General features: G+C 43.5%; 1 protein-coding gene across 3 annotated transcripts in view; it reads left to right on the top strand.

Annotated features, from left to right (window-relative positions):
- The window catches only part of GAS7 (growth arrest specific 7), a 134,791-nt gene that overhangs the window by 58,314 nt on the left and 59,294 nt on the right, over positions 1-17,183 (top strand). For all 3 annotated transcript variants that reach the window (XM_077924261.1, XM_077924263.1, XM_077924262.1), the window contains exon 2: positions 174-294. In XM_077924261.1, the coding sequence (XP_077780387.1) occupies positions 174-294 (121 nt within the window). The remainder of the gene's footprint in view (positions 1-173; positions 295-17,183) is intronic.

Raw genomic sequence — 17,183 nt, 5'->3', positions numbered from 1 at the left:
ATAATTGGGGTGTTTGAGTTTTTAGAAGTGTTTGCCTCTCTTATTTCCCATATCTTACCACCAGGAATAATAAAAGATACCTCAGAATTTCGTACTGTACCTGTTTTGTCCAATCTTTTAATCATTCTTTGGAAGCAAGTTTTAACAGGATTTTTCTGTTGTCCTTTCATCAGAAACCTAGGAAGGTCATTCCTCAAGTCGGAGAAGACGCTCAAAATGGCCACCTCCCACCTGGCTGGCAGAGTTATATGTCTCCCCAGGGGCGAAGGTACTACGTGAACACTTTCACCAATGGTAAGCTTCATTTATGTGATCCTTTTATGCATAAATGTTTATCTCCTCTGAATTCTCTAAAAACTTAAGGCAGCTAATAATTTTTACTGAATTAAAAAAAAAAAAAAAGCTTCATATTTCTCCAGTTTCTCATTCAGATTCCAATCCTGACACATTTCAGGCCTGGGTTTCTAGTATTTCCTCTTCTGCTCTCAAGTGACCACATAGTCTTAATTTGGATTCTGCAGAACAAAAAGTTCACTTTTGTTCGAGAAGATAACCCCAGGGGATGGAAGTTCATAAAAGTTCAGGAGGTTTTTAGCAAGCAATCATCAACTTGAAATAGCAGTTACTTCTGGGATAGTCAGGACTTGGAGCTGATTTTGATAGATTTTTGCATTCTTGTGGACAGAATGGACATGCTAGCAGTCCCTGGGAACCTTGCCTGGACTGAATAGTGGCACCTTCTCTCCATGCATCTACATTCCTCTGTTCTTTGTAGACATAGGAGCAGTCTGTCCTCTTCCTTGTCCTTCTCCACCACCACCTCCTCCTTCTTCATTTCCATACTGCCATGTCCACGTCCACCTCCTCCTCCTCCTTCTCAGCCCCCACCCCCATGGTAGATGCATCCACCACTTGGGGGAAATGAGCCAAAACTCCAAAGGAGGGTGTGGGCGAATGGACCAGAGCCAGGAATTTAGTGGGATAAGTTTTGGTGATACCGTATCCCAGGTTTTTGGAATAAGCAACTTTGGATTCTGACCTGGCATCCACATTACAAATTAGCAGAATGACAGACAAATGGGCTCACTTAAATCAAAGGTTTCACTTCACTTGGCCCCCAAACCTGGGCCTTGTTAAGGTATGTCTGTGGGAACTTTGAGTGTTGGTATTTCCTCTGGGACGGTGTCTCAACACTGTGGGCAGTGCTCTGTGCAAGTTACTTTGAGTGTGTGTGTTTCATTGCTGCCTTTGGGCATTTATGGGTTGGGAATTCATTCCATCCTCAGAAGGGACAAGACTATGGGCTGGAATAGCCCTAATCACATGGAAGTACCAAATAAATAACACTACAGGCCATGGACCTGAAATAATCATTAAAAAGTCTGTGGGGCTGTGATGTTTTGCAACCATGGGTGTACTTTTGAAATATGGCCTGCCGCTTTTAAAATAAAGGACGTTTGGAAACTTTGACTTCCCCCAAGCATCAGCGCAGGAAATCCGTAATGCCTTACGTGTCCATTCAGGGGGTTTTCTTTGTGGTTTAGCTAAATCTTCATCAGACCAGAAGTGACTGTCTGACGGGCTGATCCTTTGCTATGGAAATGTGCATCAGACAGAAGCAGGATTCAAAACTGTGTTGCAACAGGATGCAAACCCACCTCACCCGCCCGCCCCCAACTCTGGTTGGGCTTGTTTGCCACACATTCCATGAAGAATTAATATCGCCCAAATAGTGAGAATTTCTGCTTCGAGCTGTGCCCTTAGCAGCTGCTCCCATTTTCCAAATGTGTAGTGCCTGGGATTGCATCCTACAGGGCGGGAGATGACAGCTAAATTAGGTTTTGAATTTTACAGGAGCCCATGGCAAATTATTTATGTTCAGACAATAAAGCTCTCCTTCTAATTGACAGTTCAGCTTGCATTGTAGCATGTCCCCTTCTCCCCAAACTTTCACAACCAACTAATGTAAAGTAGACGCTCTTGTATTACTTGTATTGAGCCACGTGGTTTCTGCTTCTTTTTAGGATCAGATACATAGCCAAATAATCCATTTGTCTTTTGGTGACACCTCACATTCCACAAGGGCTCTGATCTCTTAGCCTAATGCTTTCTAGGCATTAATGAATTGCAACTTCTGTTCCAGGCTTTTTGTTATTCTTTGTCATCAAACATAGGCGGGCATGGAACCAAAGTTTTGTTTTCGTTTTCGGTAGAAGAGATTTCCTTTTAAGCAAGCAAGTTAAATGTTGTGCTGTAATGTATTTATTTGTTATTCTTACACCCGCCCTTCCTCCTGCAGGAGCTAGGTATGAGGTAATAGGGTACCTGTCCCAGGTGCAAGCCAGATCGAGAATGAAAAGTAGCCATCAAAGAACATGATGACAGTAATTAGAATTGCATTACGTATGGGACAGCTGCATTTCCTGCACTGCAGGGGGTTGGACTAGATGATCCTCAGGGTCCCTTCCAACTCTGCAATTCTATGATTCCATGATTTTCAGCATGGAAATAATGAATAGATTTTCAGAGCAGTAGAAGAAAAGATGTCACCTTACTTGGAGGCTTAGTGGGGGCAGCTGGACAAGCTGAGCAGCACTGCGGCAGATTCTTATTACTCCTGCTGAACTCAGCAAATCAAATTCAGCCCTTGAGTAGTCTTACCTGAGAAGGAGAAAACAGGGGGGATGTGATCCTGGCCATCTGCTGCAAATCTGATCGTAACAGTCAGCATTTCTTTATTTATTTTACTTTTTTGAACAGCAGCTCTGAGCAAGAGCAGCCTACCTGAGCAGTAACAACTAGGGAATTTTATCAGCAGTGCCCTTGAGGGTCTACAAACCTGCCTTAGATATTAGCAAACTTTCATTTCTCCCAGATGACCCTGTATTGCTAGTTATAAACATAGCTAAAGCACTAATGAGTGCAAAGAAGGATTGTTAATATACACTGAAGTACTGTGTACAATTCTTTCTCAGATTCTATATTAACTGACGAAGCCAATGGCCCTTTTCAAATTTGTTTGAATATACTATGCAAATTGAACACAGTTTAATCCTAGAACACTGCATATGGGGAGGAAAGCAGGGGATCATTCTGTCCGGCAAGCTGAAATGTTTGTGCAGACAAAACATTTGTCACAGTGTGATGTTGAATGTTACCCAACACAATGCTGAGTGGCACGGTGCGAAAAACCCTTTGAGCACTAAGAAAAAGTGTGATATAAATACCAAACTTATTTTATTATTTACTGTTGTAGCTGGGCTGTGGAGGCATCAGATTCCAGAAGCCGTTCAGCTGGGGATCTAATGCTTAGCGTTCCTCATGGCCCTGCAAGAGGATGACTGCAACCCCATTTACTGCTATCACCTGTTTGAAAGCAGAGTATAACCCCCATATAGGCAATTGAAATTAGCAAATTAGCTAAGATGTACAAATCAAAGTCTAAAATGTGCTGGAAATGTAAAGAAAGAGAGAGTATTTTTTATTGTATGGGGTGGTCATGTGAGATGATAAAAGCCTTCTGGGAAATGATATATAATGAACTGGAAAAAAATGTTGAAAACCACTTTTCCTAAGAAACCAGAAGCTTTTCTTTTAGGTATTATAGAACCAGAGATCCCAAAGGACCAGACAAAACTATTTACGTACACGACCATGGTTGCACAGACTCTCTTAGCTCAGGAATGAAAAAATGGTACAACTTCGACCAAAGAAGAGTGGCAAACAAAATTGATGAACTATGCTGAGATGGCAAAACTTACCATGAAAAGGAGGTCTTTAATAAAGAATGGGGGAAAGTTTATAATTTATTTGAAAAGCTATTGCAAACAACTACAGTGGACACTCGGGTTGTGAACGTGATCCGTGCGGGAAGCAGGTTCACAACCCACAGCCCGCAGCGCTGCGTCTGCGCACATGCGGGTTGTAATTCGGTGCTTCTGCATATGTGATTTAGCGCTTCTCAGATATATGGCAGACCTGCTTCTGATATACCCAGCATCCTTTGATGGGCTTATTGATCGATTCAAAAACTGTAAGTCCAGGGCTTAGACTTAAGGTGAGAATTTTATTGGATTTGGGTACAGCATGGATTCCCATCCCACCCCACCCATGCTCACATTCTTGTGAATACATCACCTTCTAAGAGGTTTTATTTGGTTATAACCTGTAATTATTATTATTTTTAAAAAAGTGATTCAGTCCGAAATTTAATTGAGACTTTCTGTTTGTGATGAGGAACAGAGAAAATCAAAACTGCAAAGAGCAAAGAGCATCACACTTGATAAAAATTTCTTTGTCAAAGAATTCTGAAACAGAGGAGTTGACATTCAAAACAAAAATCATCAACAGAAAAAAGAAGCACTGTGATTTTTGGAATGTGCTGCAACATACACCCTTATGAAAGTTCTCAGTTGCCTCCTTCACTCTCGCATTTTTTGAGGTAAACTTCTTTTCATTTCATAACAAACGTGTACTGTACTTTCTCCAGATTTCCAATTTCCAGCCATAGCTAGGCATTCCATTTGCCAGTTCGCTGTATATTGACATGAATGCAGGTGCTGAAAGAGGAGAGTGGACAAATTATACATAAAAGAAGCTCCATACACACTAGCTGCTTCAGTGAGGTCATCCCCCCTCTCCCCGCACGTTGCTCTACACGCCAGAGCGGTGAAGACCTCTTCACCTGATCTGCATTACCTGCTGGGTTTCCCTGCAACTGCAGCCCCCTTGAACTTTTATTCAGGAAGCTGCCATCTGCACATACATAACGGCTATCTCAAAAAACCAAAGTTTATGTTTTCAAATCGCATGGAAGCTGTTTTGAAGGAAAACATCAGGCAGAAGTATTCCTCCAGAGACGACAGGATAGATATGGATTGTGGCTAATGTCATGTATACATGGCTCCAGTGTGCTTCCTGAGAATATTTTTCTGATGAAACTTGAACTTTTGAGGTGTGTTTTTTTAATATAGATTTTAATGAGAAAAAGCAAGTTGGGGTTCCCAGCAATAACAAATTGATACTTTCCCTCTCCCGTACCTGTCCTCTCTCTGTTCCCGTATTATGAGTTCCTGTAGATTAAATCTTAAAGTTTGGCAAACTAAGCCAGGAATTCAACAAACACCCACTGCATGGTAGCCACTTGCGGATTTACCTTTACCATGTGACCAAGTGGAGAGCTTTTGGCCTCACATTTAATGGTATCCAGGAACCAATCCAGGGAATTTTACTCTCTTGTGACCAGAGACTATGGACCACTAGCTCTCCATGAGGCTTGAGCTGTCGCTTAGTAAATATTCACATGAGTTCACTATGAAGATATGCATATTATAAAGATCTGGAGTGTGTATGGCCATGTTGTTAGGATTTTGGCTCCCTCCCCCCCAAACCTTTTTAAAAGGGTAACACCTATTTTTATTATGAACAGCCAATGTAAAGGTCATGGAAAACCAATAGCATATATATTATTGACTGGAAAAATCGAGTTTTGTAGGGAGGAGAGCTTGAAGCAGAATTGTAAAGTTGGGTGTTGCTTTAAAGGGGTCTTTTCGAAAGGTGGAGTCATTAAAAATGGTGCTAGGAGTGTTCTGAAAAGTGCTCTCAATTGATTTAACCCAGGGCGGTCCAATGTCTCAGAACCAAGTGGGCTGCAGGAGGACTTAGACACAGAACTCAGAGGCTGCACATTATATCAGAGTGGCCCACAGAGTAATCCTGGTAATGCATTTGATCTTGCTGTTCACAGCAAGCCCTGCGAGACACCCTGCCTTTCCTCTGCATTCTAATCACGCAGTGACCAAAATAATAAAATGAAACCTCTGAAAAGAACAGAAAAGGCTCCCATAACTTGGTGGAGGAGCGGCCTCTGCTAGTGTGAAGGGAGTGGGATAGGTCTGCTGCTAAAAGACCCCCATGAATAGCGGGTGTGGCTAGGCTACTGGTGTGGCTGCCCAAGGAGGCTCTTTGGCTTGCACCCTCTCGTGACCCTGCCATCCCAGCTCCTGCTACCCCGGGTGAGCTTAGAGGGCCAGCAGGGGGAGGACTGGCATGTTTGGCCTTACAGGGGCTGAGGGATGAACACCAAGCACCTGTCTGATCTAAGTTTATTACCTACTGATAGTGTGGGGGTATGTTTGCACACTCCTAGTTCCTCCCTTAGGCATTGAGAAGAGAGGGTTTTTTTGGCTGAGGGTTAAAGGCTGGAGCTGTCCCTCACAGCAGGCAATGGGTGTTTAAAATGATTGAAAAAGGAAATAATTGAATGCATTTTTTTCTGTTCCTTGTTAATCCAAGGTTGTTTCAAACTTGGCAGTGAAGAATGGACTGTAGCCTCTCCTTTGACACAAGATATAAATCCAAATGGATGAAATATACCGAATTGCTTGTCTTCCATAAAACCTTATCCAAACAGGATATATTTCTCTTTCATTTCCTTTTATATACAAAAGCAGTGAAGTCAACTACTAAAAATCCCTTTGTTTCTAATACATTGTTCTGTCGTTTTGGAGCATAACAGTAAGCATTGGGCCTGAACTGCCTTGGGTATCTCGCAGTCTCCAACAGTGGGCTCTTTGCAAGCCTTGTGTCCCATTACTGGGAGAGGACAGTCTTCTCAGAGATGTCTCAGGGTTTCTGGTGGCCTGGTGGCCTGGCCTAGCTGATTGCTGGTGGCATTTAGTCGTTTAGAAAATCAGTGGCTGTCAGCGGTGTTTTGTCCTTCTTGGAGGAGAGTAATTGTAGCCTTTTAGGGAAATTGCCATGTGGCTTTTGTGTAGTGTTCAAAACATAGCAGAACCTGCCTATTGTGGGGAGAAAAGTCAACACTATCCTGTCAGCTGTCCCCAGCGCACAAAAAGTCCTGATAATCTCCCATTCATGTTTAGTGTCTTGGTCATACATGCTATTGTTTTCTTGTTAATCTCACAGTCTGGTGGGCATCCCTGATGGTTCATATGATCAAGTTGTCCTCCCCCCCCCCCCCTTCCCTACAAGGAAGGATGGTGTTTGTGCTCTTCAGTGGAAGGCTGCGGTACCAATTCTTGATTTGTTCTTTTAAAAAACAAAGCTATGGAGAACCTAGAAGAACTCCTCCTTGTGAAATTCCCATAGATAAATGTGTTGTGATCTCAAGGCCCGCCTTAGCATGACCCCTGCCCCCAAAGCTGGAATGTACCAGCTCTTTTAAGCATTTCATGCCTGCAGGATTGGCCCACCTCTGTTTCAAGATGTTAGGCTGACAAAGCTCCCATGGAATTCTGATTGTGCAACATATGCAGGGTGGTGGCTCCAGGTGTCTGTAGAAGAAAAGGTTGCTTGCAACAAGCCGGAAGGGCCATTCTGCCGCAGCTTGTGAAAAAGCTCCTGTTAAAGTAGGCCCTGTGAAGAGCCAAGATAAAGTCTCCTCTACATCCCAGGTACCGAACATTTTGGAGTGAATCCAGTGTTAGTCCTACTGAGAGGAGTCTCATTGAGTAACTTGGGTCTATTGATTTTGGTAGGTCTGATTTCATTATAGTTCAATCTGTGTACAAATTACTGGTTTAAAACACAGTGAGGGGGTTTGTTCTTATCTCACGTTTCAAGTCAAATTTGCCCATCACTGTACACACCAGCAAGGGTTGATGTGTACCGAAGTCACCCGCTGTATGTGTATACCAGTGGGAGAGACTGGACAGTGATATCTTCGTCTGATAAGAATTGGTTGTCTGATAAGAAATCTGGATGGAAAGGAAACTCTCAGATGAAACTTGAATAAGGAAACAGTGCTCAAGTTGCATTGTGGCTGGCTTGAGGGAAACTGCATTAGAACGCAGTATTTTACCAGAAACTACAGGATTGCTCTGGATCCTGGGTAATGTCGTGTGCACATGGTTTCAAAAATGGAGCCAGAGTGAACAGTTCTGTAATGTGTACACAGCCCTAATTGGATGGACCTTTTGTATCTCATAAGTATATTACAGAGTATTAGGGAGGGAAAACACCCAAGGTTTCTGTAATGGAGAGTCAAAGTTGAACTCAGGAACTCAAGTTCTTGCGGGAACCGTTTTGTGAGACACTTCCCCCTTCTATGATGAAAGTGCCCACCATGCATCTATCGCATCTTGAACAGTTTGGGAGGAAGGGACATAGCTGCCCTTCCAACTTCCATCTTTGCTATGTTCTTCCTTAATGCTTACATGCAAATACACAGGAGATCCCATACATATGGCAGAAGCGGATTGTCTCAACTTCTGTTCTCCCACCTCAATTTTAATTTACTTCTCAGAAACAGAAATTGGAAAGCTTTTCTAGAACCGGTCTTGCTGTGCCACCGAAGTTGATCCTGGATTGTCCTTGCTCCATAGACAAGAGAGGGTAAACTGGGAAGATACCTTGTTTCTGACAGTGCCATCTCTGAGTAGATGTGACTTCAGAAGCTGTTGCCATAATGAACACTGTCTTTGTTCCAGTTCACTATGAAGAGCCTGTAACAGTCTTCCTTTTTAATTTTCAAGAGTCCTGTATTTCCCTGCCTCTCCCTAGTGCTTTCTGGCAATTGTTACATTTGACTGTAATCTATGTGGGAGGGTTGTGTCTGGTAGTCCAATATTCTGCAGCATGGTGCCCTCCAATATTTTGTGCTACAACTGCCCAGCCAGCACAGGGGCTGTGTTGGCAGGGGATGATGGGAGTTGTAGTCCGAAACCCTCAGCCAAAAGGCTAAGATAGCTATTGTGTTCTCTTTCAATATTTCCTCAGCCATGACCACTCTTAAGGTCCTAGTGTGTCTAATTTGTTTGGGCAAAATAGATCATCCCCATATTTTACAAAATATGGCAGTATTCAAATAGAATCTTTCGCTATACTGGAATTTCAGGAACTAAATATCTCTGGGCTTGTTCAGATTGCGAAAGCTCATGTTGTGAGCAAATCGAGATTGACGTGTGCGTAACACAGTGGCAGGAATGAATATAGGAAGAGTTCGTCTGAGACGGAGTTTAGATACTTGATGATCAGTGCTGATGTCTGGATTCAAAGGCAACTTATTCCAACGTATGTGAATTGTATACAAGGGAGGGAAGCAAGGTAAGCTCAACGGAGAAGTTAGCTCTTCTCCCCCTCCTCACTTCATTGTGTGTTGTTGTTTTTTATGCCTTGACCATTAAGTGAAAAAAACAATTGGACAAGTATCATTGGTTGTTTCATAGACCAGTTTCAGTACGGAGTATCTTTTGTACGTCACTTAATAGCCTGAAGTGAATAAGTGTAAATTAGTGGCTGGTGTTGTATGCAGTGTTCTTGGAATCTAATCAGCAGTTTTTGTTTGCTTGTTTGAATGGGCACAGTGATTTCCAAAGTAGATGCAGTGAAAGGATTTGAAATGTACCTTGAAATTTTTTGCTATAATTGTTGGAGGCAGCAATTATGCTTAGTCCTGTGGAGTGGGAAAGACCAGTCCTTCCTTGGCAATACAGTGGTACCTCAGGTTACATACGCTTCAGGTTACATACTCTTCAGGATACACACTCCGCTAACCTAGAAATAGTGCTTCAGGTTAAGAACTTTGCTTCAGGATAAGAACAGAAATCGGGCTCCAGCAGCGCGGTGGCAGCAGGAGGCCCCATTAGCTAAAGTGGTGCTTCAGGTTAAGAACAGTTTCAGGTTAAGTATGGACCTCCGGAATGAATTAAGTACTTAACCTGAGGTACCACTGTATATTTGCAGTGATATGGTGATGAGGTTGATAGCAAGATGCACAGGAGTCTCTGATACAGACTATATTGTGTCTAATAGGGGTGGTGGTAGTATCCTTTTTGCCTCCCAAACACTGTCCTATGTCTGAACCTAGGGCTGGACAGAGAGAAGGGTGGGACCCCAGGGGAGTTATCCTGGTTGGTTTGTTTTTAAGAGGACTATCCTGCAGTTGCAAGAAGCATGCCTACCCAGTCCCCTGGGAATGGACCAGGAATAATAATATCTTTCTTTGATGCAAGAGTGAATTGAGCATCCAATTTTAAACTGGGAGGAAAAAACCTGTGTACTGGGTATCAAAGGTCTTGGAAGGGCTTAAAAATCCACAGAAAGAAAATCTGTATAGTGCCCTAAAAGTTCTTTGCCAATATTTATGTTACCCTGTGAAACTCTGCTTGTCTTGCTCAAGGGGATTCTGTTAACTTAATGATGGGGAAGGCTGCAAATGGAAAATTTTCTTACTAAGACACTGATGTTTTGAAAACTGGTACAATGCCACTGGCTGCAGTGTAAACACTGCATTGATGTGATGAGCTTTCATAACCTTCATATTTCACCTCCCCTTAAACTTCCATTGAAAATGCTGTGTATGTTGGATACTAGTTAGGGTTGAACTGCAGTGCACCTCCACTCAGAGGTGGAGAGAAGTGGGGGCATGTTGGTAGTTCTGGGGGTTGCAACAATCACTGGTGTTGGTAAGTGTGTTTCCTCACAACCACTGGCTGGCAGCTGCCATTTGCGCTGCCCCCCTCGTCTTGCCTACATCACGAAATAGCATTGTTTTGAGGAGAAAAACGGGGTCCACAGTATTTCCACTGAACTCCTCTCAGAATGAGGTTGCCTCACCTAGAGGGGCTTTGTGGGGAAAATTACTGCTGCTGGCTGATTGCCTCAGGAAGAAGCTATTGCTAGAAAACAAGTAGTGACATAAAAGGTGAAAACGGTAAGCGGCTCTTTGTCAGTCCCAAGCTCCCAAAAATCCAAGCCAAGAGTTTTTGTGGAAGGACTTTTGACTCAATTATGTCAACTGGCAAGCTGTAGTTGGAACAGCCCTTTCAGTGTGGTGTAGTGGTTAAGAGCGGTAGTCTTGTAATCTGGTAAACCAGGTTCGCGTCTCCGCTCCTCCACATGCAGTTGCTGGGTGACCTTGGGCCAGTCACACTTCTCTGAAGTCTCTCAGCCTCACTCACTTCACAGAGTGTTTGTTGTGGGGGAGGAAGGGAAAGGAGATTGTTAGCCGCTTTGAGACTCCTTAGGGTAGTGATAAAGCGGGATATCAAATCCAAACTCCTCCTCCTCTTCTTTCAAGCCAGGTGAACTTCTGTAAGCAGCACTTGTTCAGGGTCCTCCAAGCCATTGTTTGAATGATGGCTTGAATGCTGTCAATAAGTTTACCCCAGTTCTTAAAAAACCCCAAAAAACTCTTAAAAAACCAAATGTTTCCTAAGTTGATTGGGAAATGTCTTCCTTGTCCGTGACTCCCTTATGAAGAAAGGTTGCAGTGAGTAAGAGATTACATGATATAAATTTATAACGTTATTCATGACATAGAGGAAGTAGACAGAGAAAAGTTTTTCTCCCTCTCTAATAACACTAAAGCTTGTAGACATCCAATAACTGGATGCTGAAAGATTCGGGACAGATTAAAGGAAGTATTTATTCAAACAGTGCATAGTTAACCTTTGGAACTCATTCCCACAGGAGACAGTGATGGCCACCAACTTGAGTGGCTTTAAAAGAGGATTTGGTGAATTCATGGAGGAGAAGGCTATTGATTGCTGCTAGCCATGATTGCTGTGCTCTGCCTGCACAGCTGGAGGCAGTAATGCTTCTGAATACCAGTTGCTGGAAACCTCAGGAGGGGGAGAGTGCTCAGATCCTGTTTGCAGGTTTCCCACAGACATCTGGTTGGCCACTGTGAGAACAGGATGCTGGACTAGATAGGGCATTGGCTTGATCCAGCTGGCTTTTCTTGTGTTCTTAATGTTTCCTCTGCTTCAAAGCGGTACCGCTTGTTCCGTAGAAATATGATCCCCAGTAGGCTATTCACAAATTCCCTTTCCATACAGATGCTATAAGTCAATGAGCTTAACTAGATGCTAGTCATTGCCAGCTCAGTGTGTGATAGCCCTTTATTTTTCAGTCATGGGGAATCTTTTAAAGAGTGCTTCAAGGTGTTGCTGAAAGTATTGCTCAATTAATTTACTTGAGTTGTACTTTGTGGGTTTAAAATACGCTTTTCATTGTTTACCTCATCCTGTACCCCTTGATTCAGGCAATATGTTCTTAAGATTTGCAAAGGCATAAGTGATGGGTTATGCTATGAGATTTATTTCATATCTGTATTAAGATTCAAATTGGTTATTTTAACATGCAAAGAAATTGGCCATCTTGCTTGTTTTGAGCTGGGGCTTCATATTTGCTATTGGGTTGCATTTGTGTGTCTCCACGAGGGGTATCTATTTTCCCACCAGATGCGCTGGGCAGAGCATGGGAGTTCATGTTATGACCGATTCAGCTTGTGCCAGCCATCACTGCTGTTAAACAGTACCATGAAACTACATCACCCTTGCCACCCCATGAATTAGTTCAGACAAACACTGGTGGCAAAAGCTGATCTAGCCACTCTCCTTGTTGAGACCCCCCCAGCACAGAAATTTGAAGTAAAACGGGATTTCCAATGAAAACAGAGGTGGCTTAACTCTGTATGTTGTATGACTTGTATGTGTGTGCTTGGAAGAGAAAGTACCTCTGCTTTCTCCTTGAATTAACCTCTTCTCTTTTGTACAGGAAGTTAATGGTTAATTAGGCTACTCTAAACTCATGTCTGAGTCAGTCCCCAAGCATCCAAAATACCAGTTAAAACCGTTTCAGAAATGCAGCGTAGCTGTGTTTTGCCACCACTGTTGTGTGTGAGATTTTTGCTTTTTTTTTTACCTTACGCAATTTAGGAAATTAACTGGTTAAAGTGTACTTTTTATGACCAATGTGTTGGGAAGCTGGCTAAGGTTTCCAATTGTGTGGGCGGTGTATTCAGCTGGAAGGCATTTGTCAGCCTGTGAAGGGCTTTCCTGCTGTTGTTGCTGATGCAATACAGCTGTGATCCTTTTCTCTTTTCAGTTGTGGAACAAGCCCTCCAGAGACCTCATCCATTCCACTTCAGATGAATTTGCATTTTTCCTGCCACTGCCAAAGAACTCTCATATTGCCGTCTGAGGTCTGGTTTACCGGATGCTTCCTTTAGCTCCGTTTGAGTCAGACAAGCAGGGGCGACACATTCTGTTCTTGCCACTCGCAGAGCATCTGCAACTCTTTTCCGAAACTGGAAAGTGGTATTCACAGTATGTGTGTGACCTGAGGAAGTATCTAATCCACGTCAACGGCTCACTCTGGAAAGACCACACTCGCTGTGCTGAATCAAGAGTGACTAACTCCAGTCCATGCTTGCCGTAGGGATTCTCCAGATGCCAAACTTCCTCCCCCCGAAACAAACTTCTGCTGTCCTGTGCCCTGGCTGCTAAACTAACCTCCCACCCTCCACCCCTAAAAGTACCTGGCTGGAGGCCACCAGGTTGGCCAAGGCTGCTCTTGGCTCATGCAGCCCTTCCCTAACCAGAATAGTTTCCCATTACCAACTTCCAAAAGCAACGGTCATGATTGCTAGGTAATGAAATACTAATGCCTGCAACAACTTATTAAAACTCTCGCTTGTTTTTCATTGACATCTTTCCCTTATTTTCTGCATTTTACATAATTGTTCCCTTTGTAAGGCCACCTTTCCAGGGACTGGGTGGTTTCTTCCTGGAACAAGTGAGGAATACCTAAGGGTGAACAAATTAGCCATTATTTGTGGCCATGCGCTTCACTGCGTCCTTTTGCACACATAGGAGAGAGACGATTCATGCTCTCATTTCATGCCAGACAATGGGCTAGGTCAGAGAAGAAGGAGGGAGGGAGGGAGGGAGGGAGGGAGGGAGGGGGACTCTGTGCTTCTGACCGCCCTCCAACCTGGCATGAAGTAAAAGAACAACACCGTTCCTACTTCTCTTAGTCCTCCAATGGGACTTTGCCTATTCAATCCCTCTTTCCACCCACTCATGTAAACATAATTTGGTACAGATTGTTGTTTTGGAGGCTTGTAAGCGAGTCTGCATTTTCCTGTTGACTGCTTAATGTTTGCATTGTACATTTCTGGGGAGTGTCTGCTTTTGTTTAATGGTTTGTCTTTGGGTCTGATTTAGTCTGGAGAATCATATTGCAAGAGGCCCTGCTGCTGTCTGCTAGGAACACAACAGGGTGTTTCCCTTACAAAACCCTGTTGCATAAACTCATGATGTTCCAGATGTTGTAACCTGTTGGTAAGAGTTCCGTCCCCCCCCCCCACTTCAAATTCAGTGCCTCACTCTTCAAAAGCAGACTTTTCTTTCTACCGATTTTGCAGAATGCCACAGTAAAATGCTGCTTCCTATTGCGATGGGTTCTCTTATTTTATGTTTCAGTGTGGCCTTGGTTCAGAGCTTTGAACAGCCAGCTTTGACAGTAGCAGCCATCTATTTTAGGAGAGAGGTACAGTGGTACCTTGGGATGCGAACGGGATCCGTTCCGGAGCCCCGTTTGCATCCTGAATAGAACGTAAGGCACGTCTGCGTGTGCGCAGGATGCGTTTTTCCGCTTCCGCACATGCGTGTGATGTCGTTTTGAGCGTCTGCGCATGCGCAAGTGGCGAAACCTGGAATTAACGCGCTCCGTTACTTCAACCCAAAGTATGACATACTCCAACCCAAAGTATGACTGTAGCTGGATTAAATCTACACCCTTTCCAAATACATGATTGGCACTGTCAAACCTGGCTGTCTCAAGCGTATCTCCAAATGGACTCTATTGAATAGAGGTTCATATGACACAAACTAGCAAGAGGGATGGTGTGCACTGGCTGCTCTGTATGGGGGTCCTGCAAAAGGAACTGCATGCACGGCAGAGGCTTGGACTAGGTGACCCTCAGGGTCCCTTCCAACTCTGCAATTCTTTGATTCTATAATTTAAAACCCTTTCCCCCATACTGTATGATGTTGCATGGAAGTCTTCTAGATCTTCCTTATAATACTATGCCTCATCCCTTCCACTTTCTGCCCTCTCCTCACCTAAAGAAAATGTCCAAGCCTGCTTTCATCTTAAATATTAATTCTTGCCAGTTTCAAATGGTACTAGGCATCCTGTAGCTAAAGTCTGGGTTGAGTTCTCATCAATATTTCTCATGTCCTTCGGATATATGTGATTTTTTTTTTTAAAAAAAACCTATTCTGGTTACCAGTGTATTTCCTGTGCCCCTACCAAGCCATACACCCTTCAGCAAGGAGTTCTGTTGCTTCATGCTAAGAGTGGGGAGTATCATGGGATGTTCCTATCATATGTGGGAAAGTGCATGTGTTGCAGTGAATGTGCAATGAAGGGAGAGCAGGGTCTGCACACTTGCTGGCCTTGGCCCTGCCTCCTACATTTATTTATCATTACTTCTTGTACACCCAAGCTCTGTATACTCATAGGCTCTGACTTTGTGTTCAGGGACGGTGGAAAAGCCAGGATCCCTGATGACACATACAATGGGTGGTAATCAATTGTATGTATGTAGGTGCTCTTAGAAGCTGTGCTGAATACACACAAAGGGTGGGGGGGGGTGGGGAGTGACGCCAATACTGCCCCTGTAGAAGCATGTACAGTACTGTCCTTTGACGTAACAGCCCGCTTCCTAGTGTGTGTTGGGTGGGGAAATAATTGGTGAGTTCTGGCCTTGATCAGCTGACTAACTAGTGGTGTGAGGCTGCTTTTCCTAACAGAGTAGAGCAAGGAGAAGGGAATAGCTGTTGCTTTTGGTCCATGCCCCTTGAATCCCTCTATGGAAACAGTACTACCTGCCTTGGGCATGATATATCCCATTCCTCCTTAATGCATGCACTGTTTCTGCTGAGGCTTTGCTGGCACAAGCTTAGTTCATTATAAGATACTTGAGCACTTACAAACCTGGAAGTTTCTGTTTCCCCTCTTTAAGAGCTCTCTTAATTAAGTCTATTGACTCATAAGAGTGTGGCCTTGATGTTCCCTGTGAAGATATTAAGTGAAGGGTTGAAGTCTATTGTTTTGTTACACTGTGACTGGGATATCACAGTGGTTCTCCTCCCATTACTAGGGATGGTGGTCTTGTGAGAGGTTTGTGTGTGCCATCTTGGATCTTCCACAAAGCCATTACTTAAATTGGGCAGCGTATTGTCCAGTAGCTTCATGCCTGTTGCTAGAATGTGCTCCCCTCCCCCTTTTGCTCTGTACCTCACTATGTACCTCACTACGCCGAGACCATATAACACCAGTCTTGAAAGACCTACACTGGCTCCCAGTACATTTCTGAGCACAATTCAAAGTGTTGGTGCTGTCCTTTAAAGCCCTAAATGGCCTTGGTCCAGTATACCTGAAGAAGTGTCTCCACCTCCATCATTCTGCCCGGACACTGAGGTCCAGTGCTGAGGGCTTTCTGGCGGTTCCCTCGCTGCGAGAAGCCAAGTTACAGGGAACCAGGCAGAGGGCCTTCTCGGTAGTGGCACCCGGCCTGTGGAACGCCCTCCCACCAGATGTCAAAGAGAAAAATAACCACCAAACTTTTAGAAGACATCTAAAGGCAGCCCTGTTTAGGGAAGCTTTTAATGTTTAGTAGGTTATTGTATTTTAGTGTTTTGTTGGAAGCCGCCCAGAGTGGTTGGGGGGACCCAGCCAGATGGGTGGGGTATAAATAAATTATTATTATTATTATTATTATTATTATTATTATTATTATTATTATTATTATTATTATTCAGAGAAGTATATGTGCCATAGTGTTGTCTAGCAGGAAGACAACAAATATACCTTTGTGGGATTTAAAGCGTGAGCAGTGCTTGCAAAGTTTGGCAGAAAGGTAAGTGTGGAGAAGCCTTAGCTGATTAATGCACTTTTATGGCGAGTTTACACCACCAGACAACACAAATATTCTTCATAAACTTCCTTTATTTCCAGCATAATATGTCTTCTCTAGATTTTACAGCTATGTGACGAGTTTCAGATGCCTAACATGGCTGTTGGCCTGGCATTCTATAAACCATGCAGTAGTTCTTAGCAGTAGACTTGTCATCTACTCATGTGGTCTCATTGTGATGATCTGATAAAATAAAAACAGGCCACATCTTGGGATGGGGCAAAAGAGACAGCAATTATTTCTCTTGAAAAGAAAGCAAGTGAGCCTTCTCTAATTAGTAGTCTAAGGAGAAAAGAATGCACACTTTATTTCTTGCACAAGACAAACTCGCATATGTTTTCAAATATGATACTAGAAAATACTGCTTCCACTTGGTGGGCGGTATAATTACAAATCTTTAATGCCACAGAATGTTAATGAGGCCTAGAGTTTAGGCAGGTGTCACGGAAAG

The sequence above is a fragment of the Podarcis muralis genome, chromosome 2, assembly GCF_964188315.1.
Source record: "Podarcis muralis chromosome 2, rPodMur119.hap1.1, whole genome shotgun sequence".
Classification (NCBI taxonomy): Eukaryota; Metazoa; Chordata; class Lepidosauria; order Squamata; family Lacertidae; genus Podarcis; species Podarcis muralis.
This window is presented reverse-complemented; position numbering and strand designations above follow the sequence as displayed.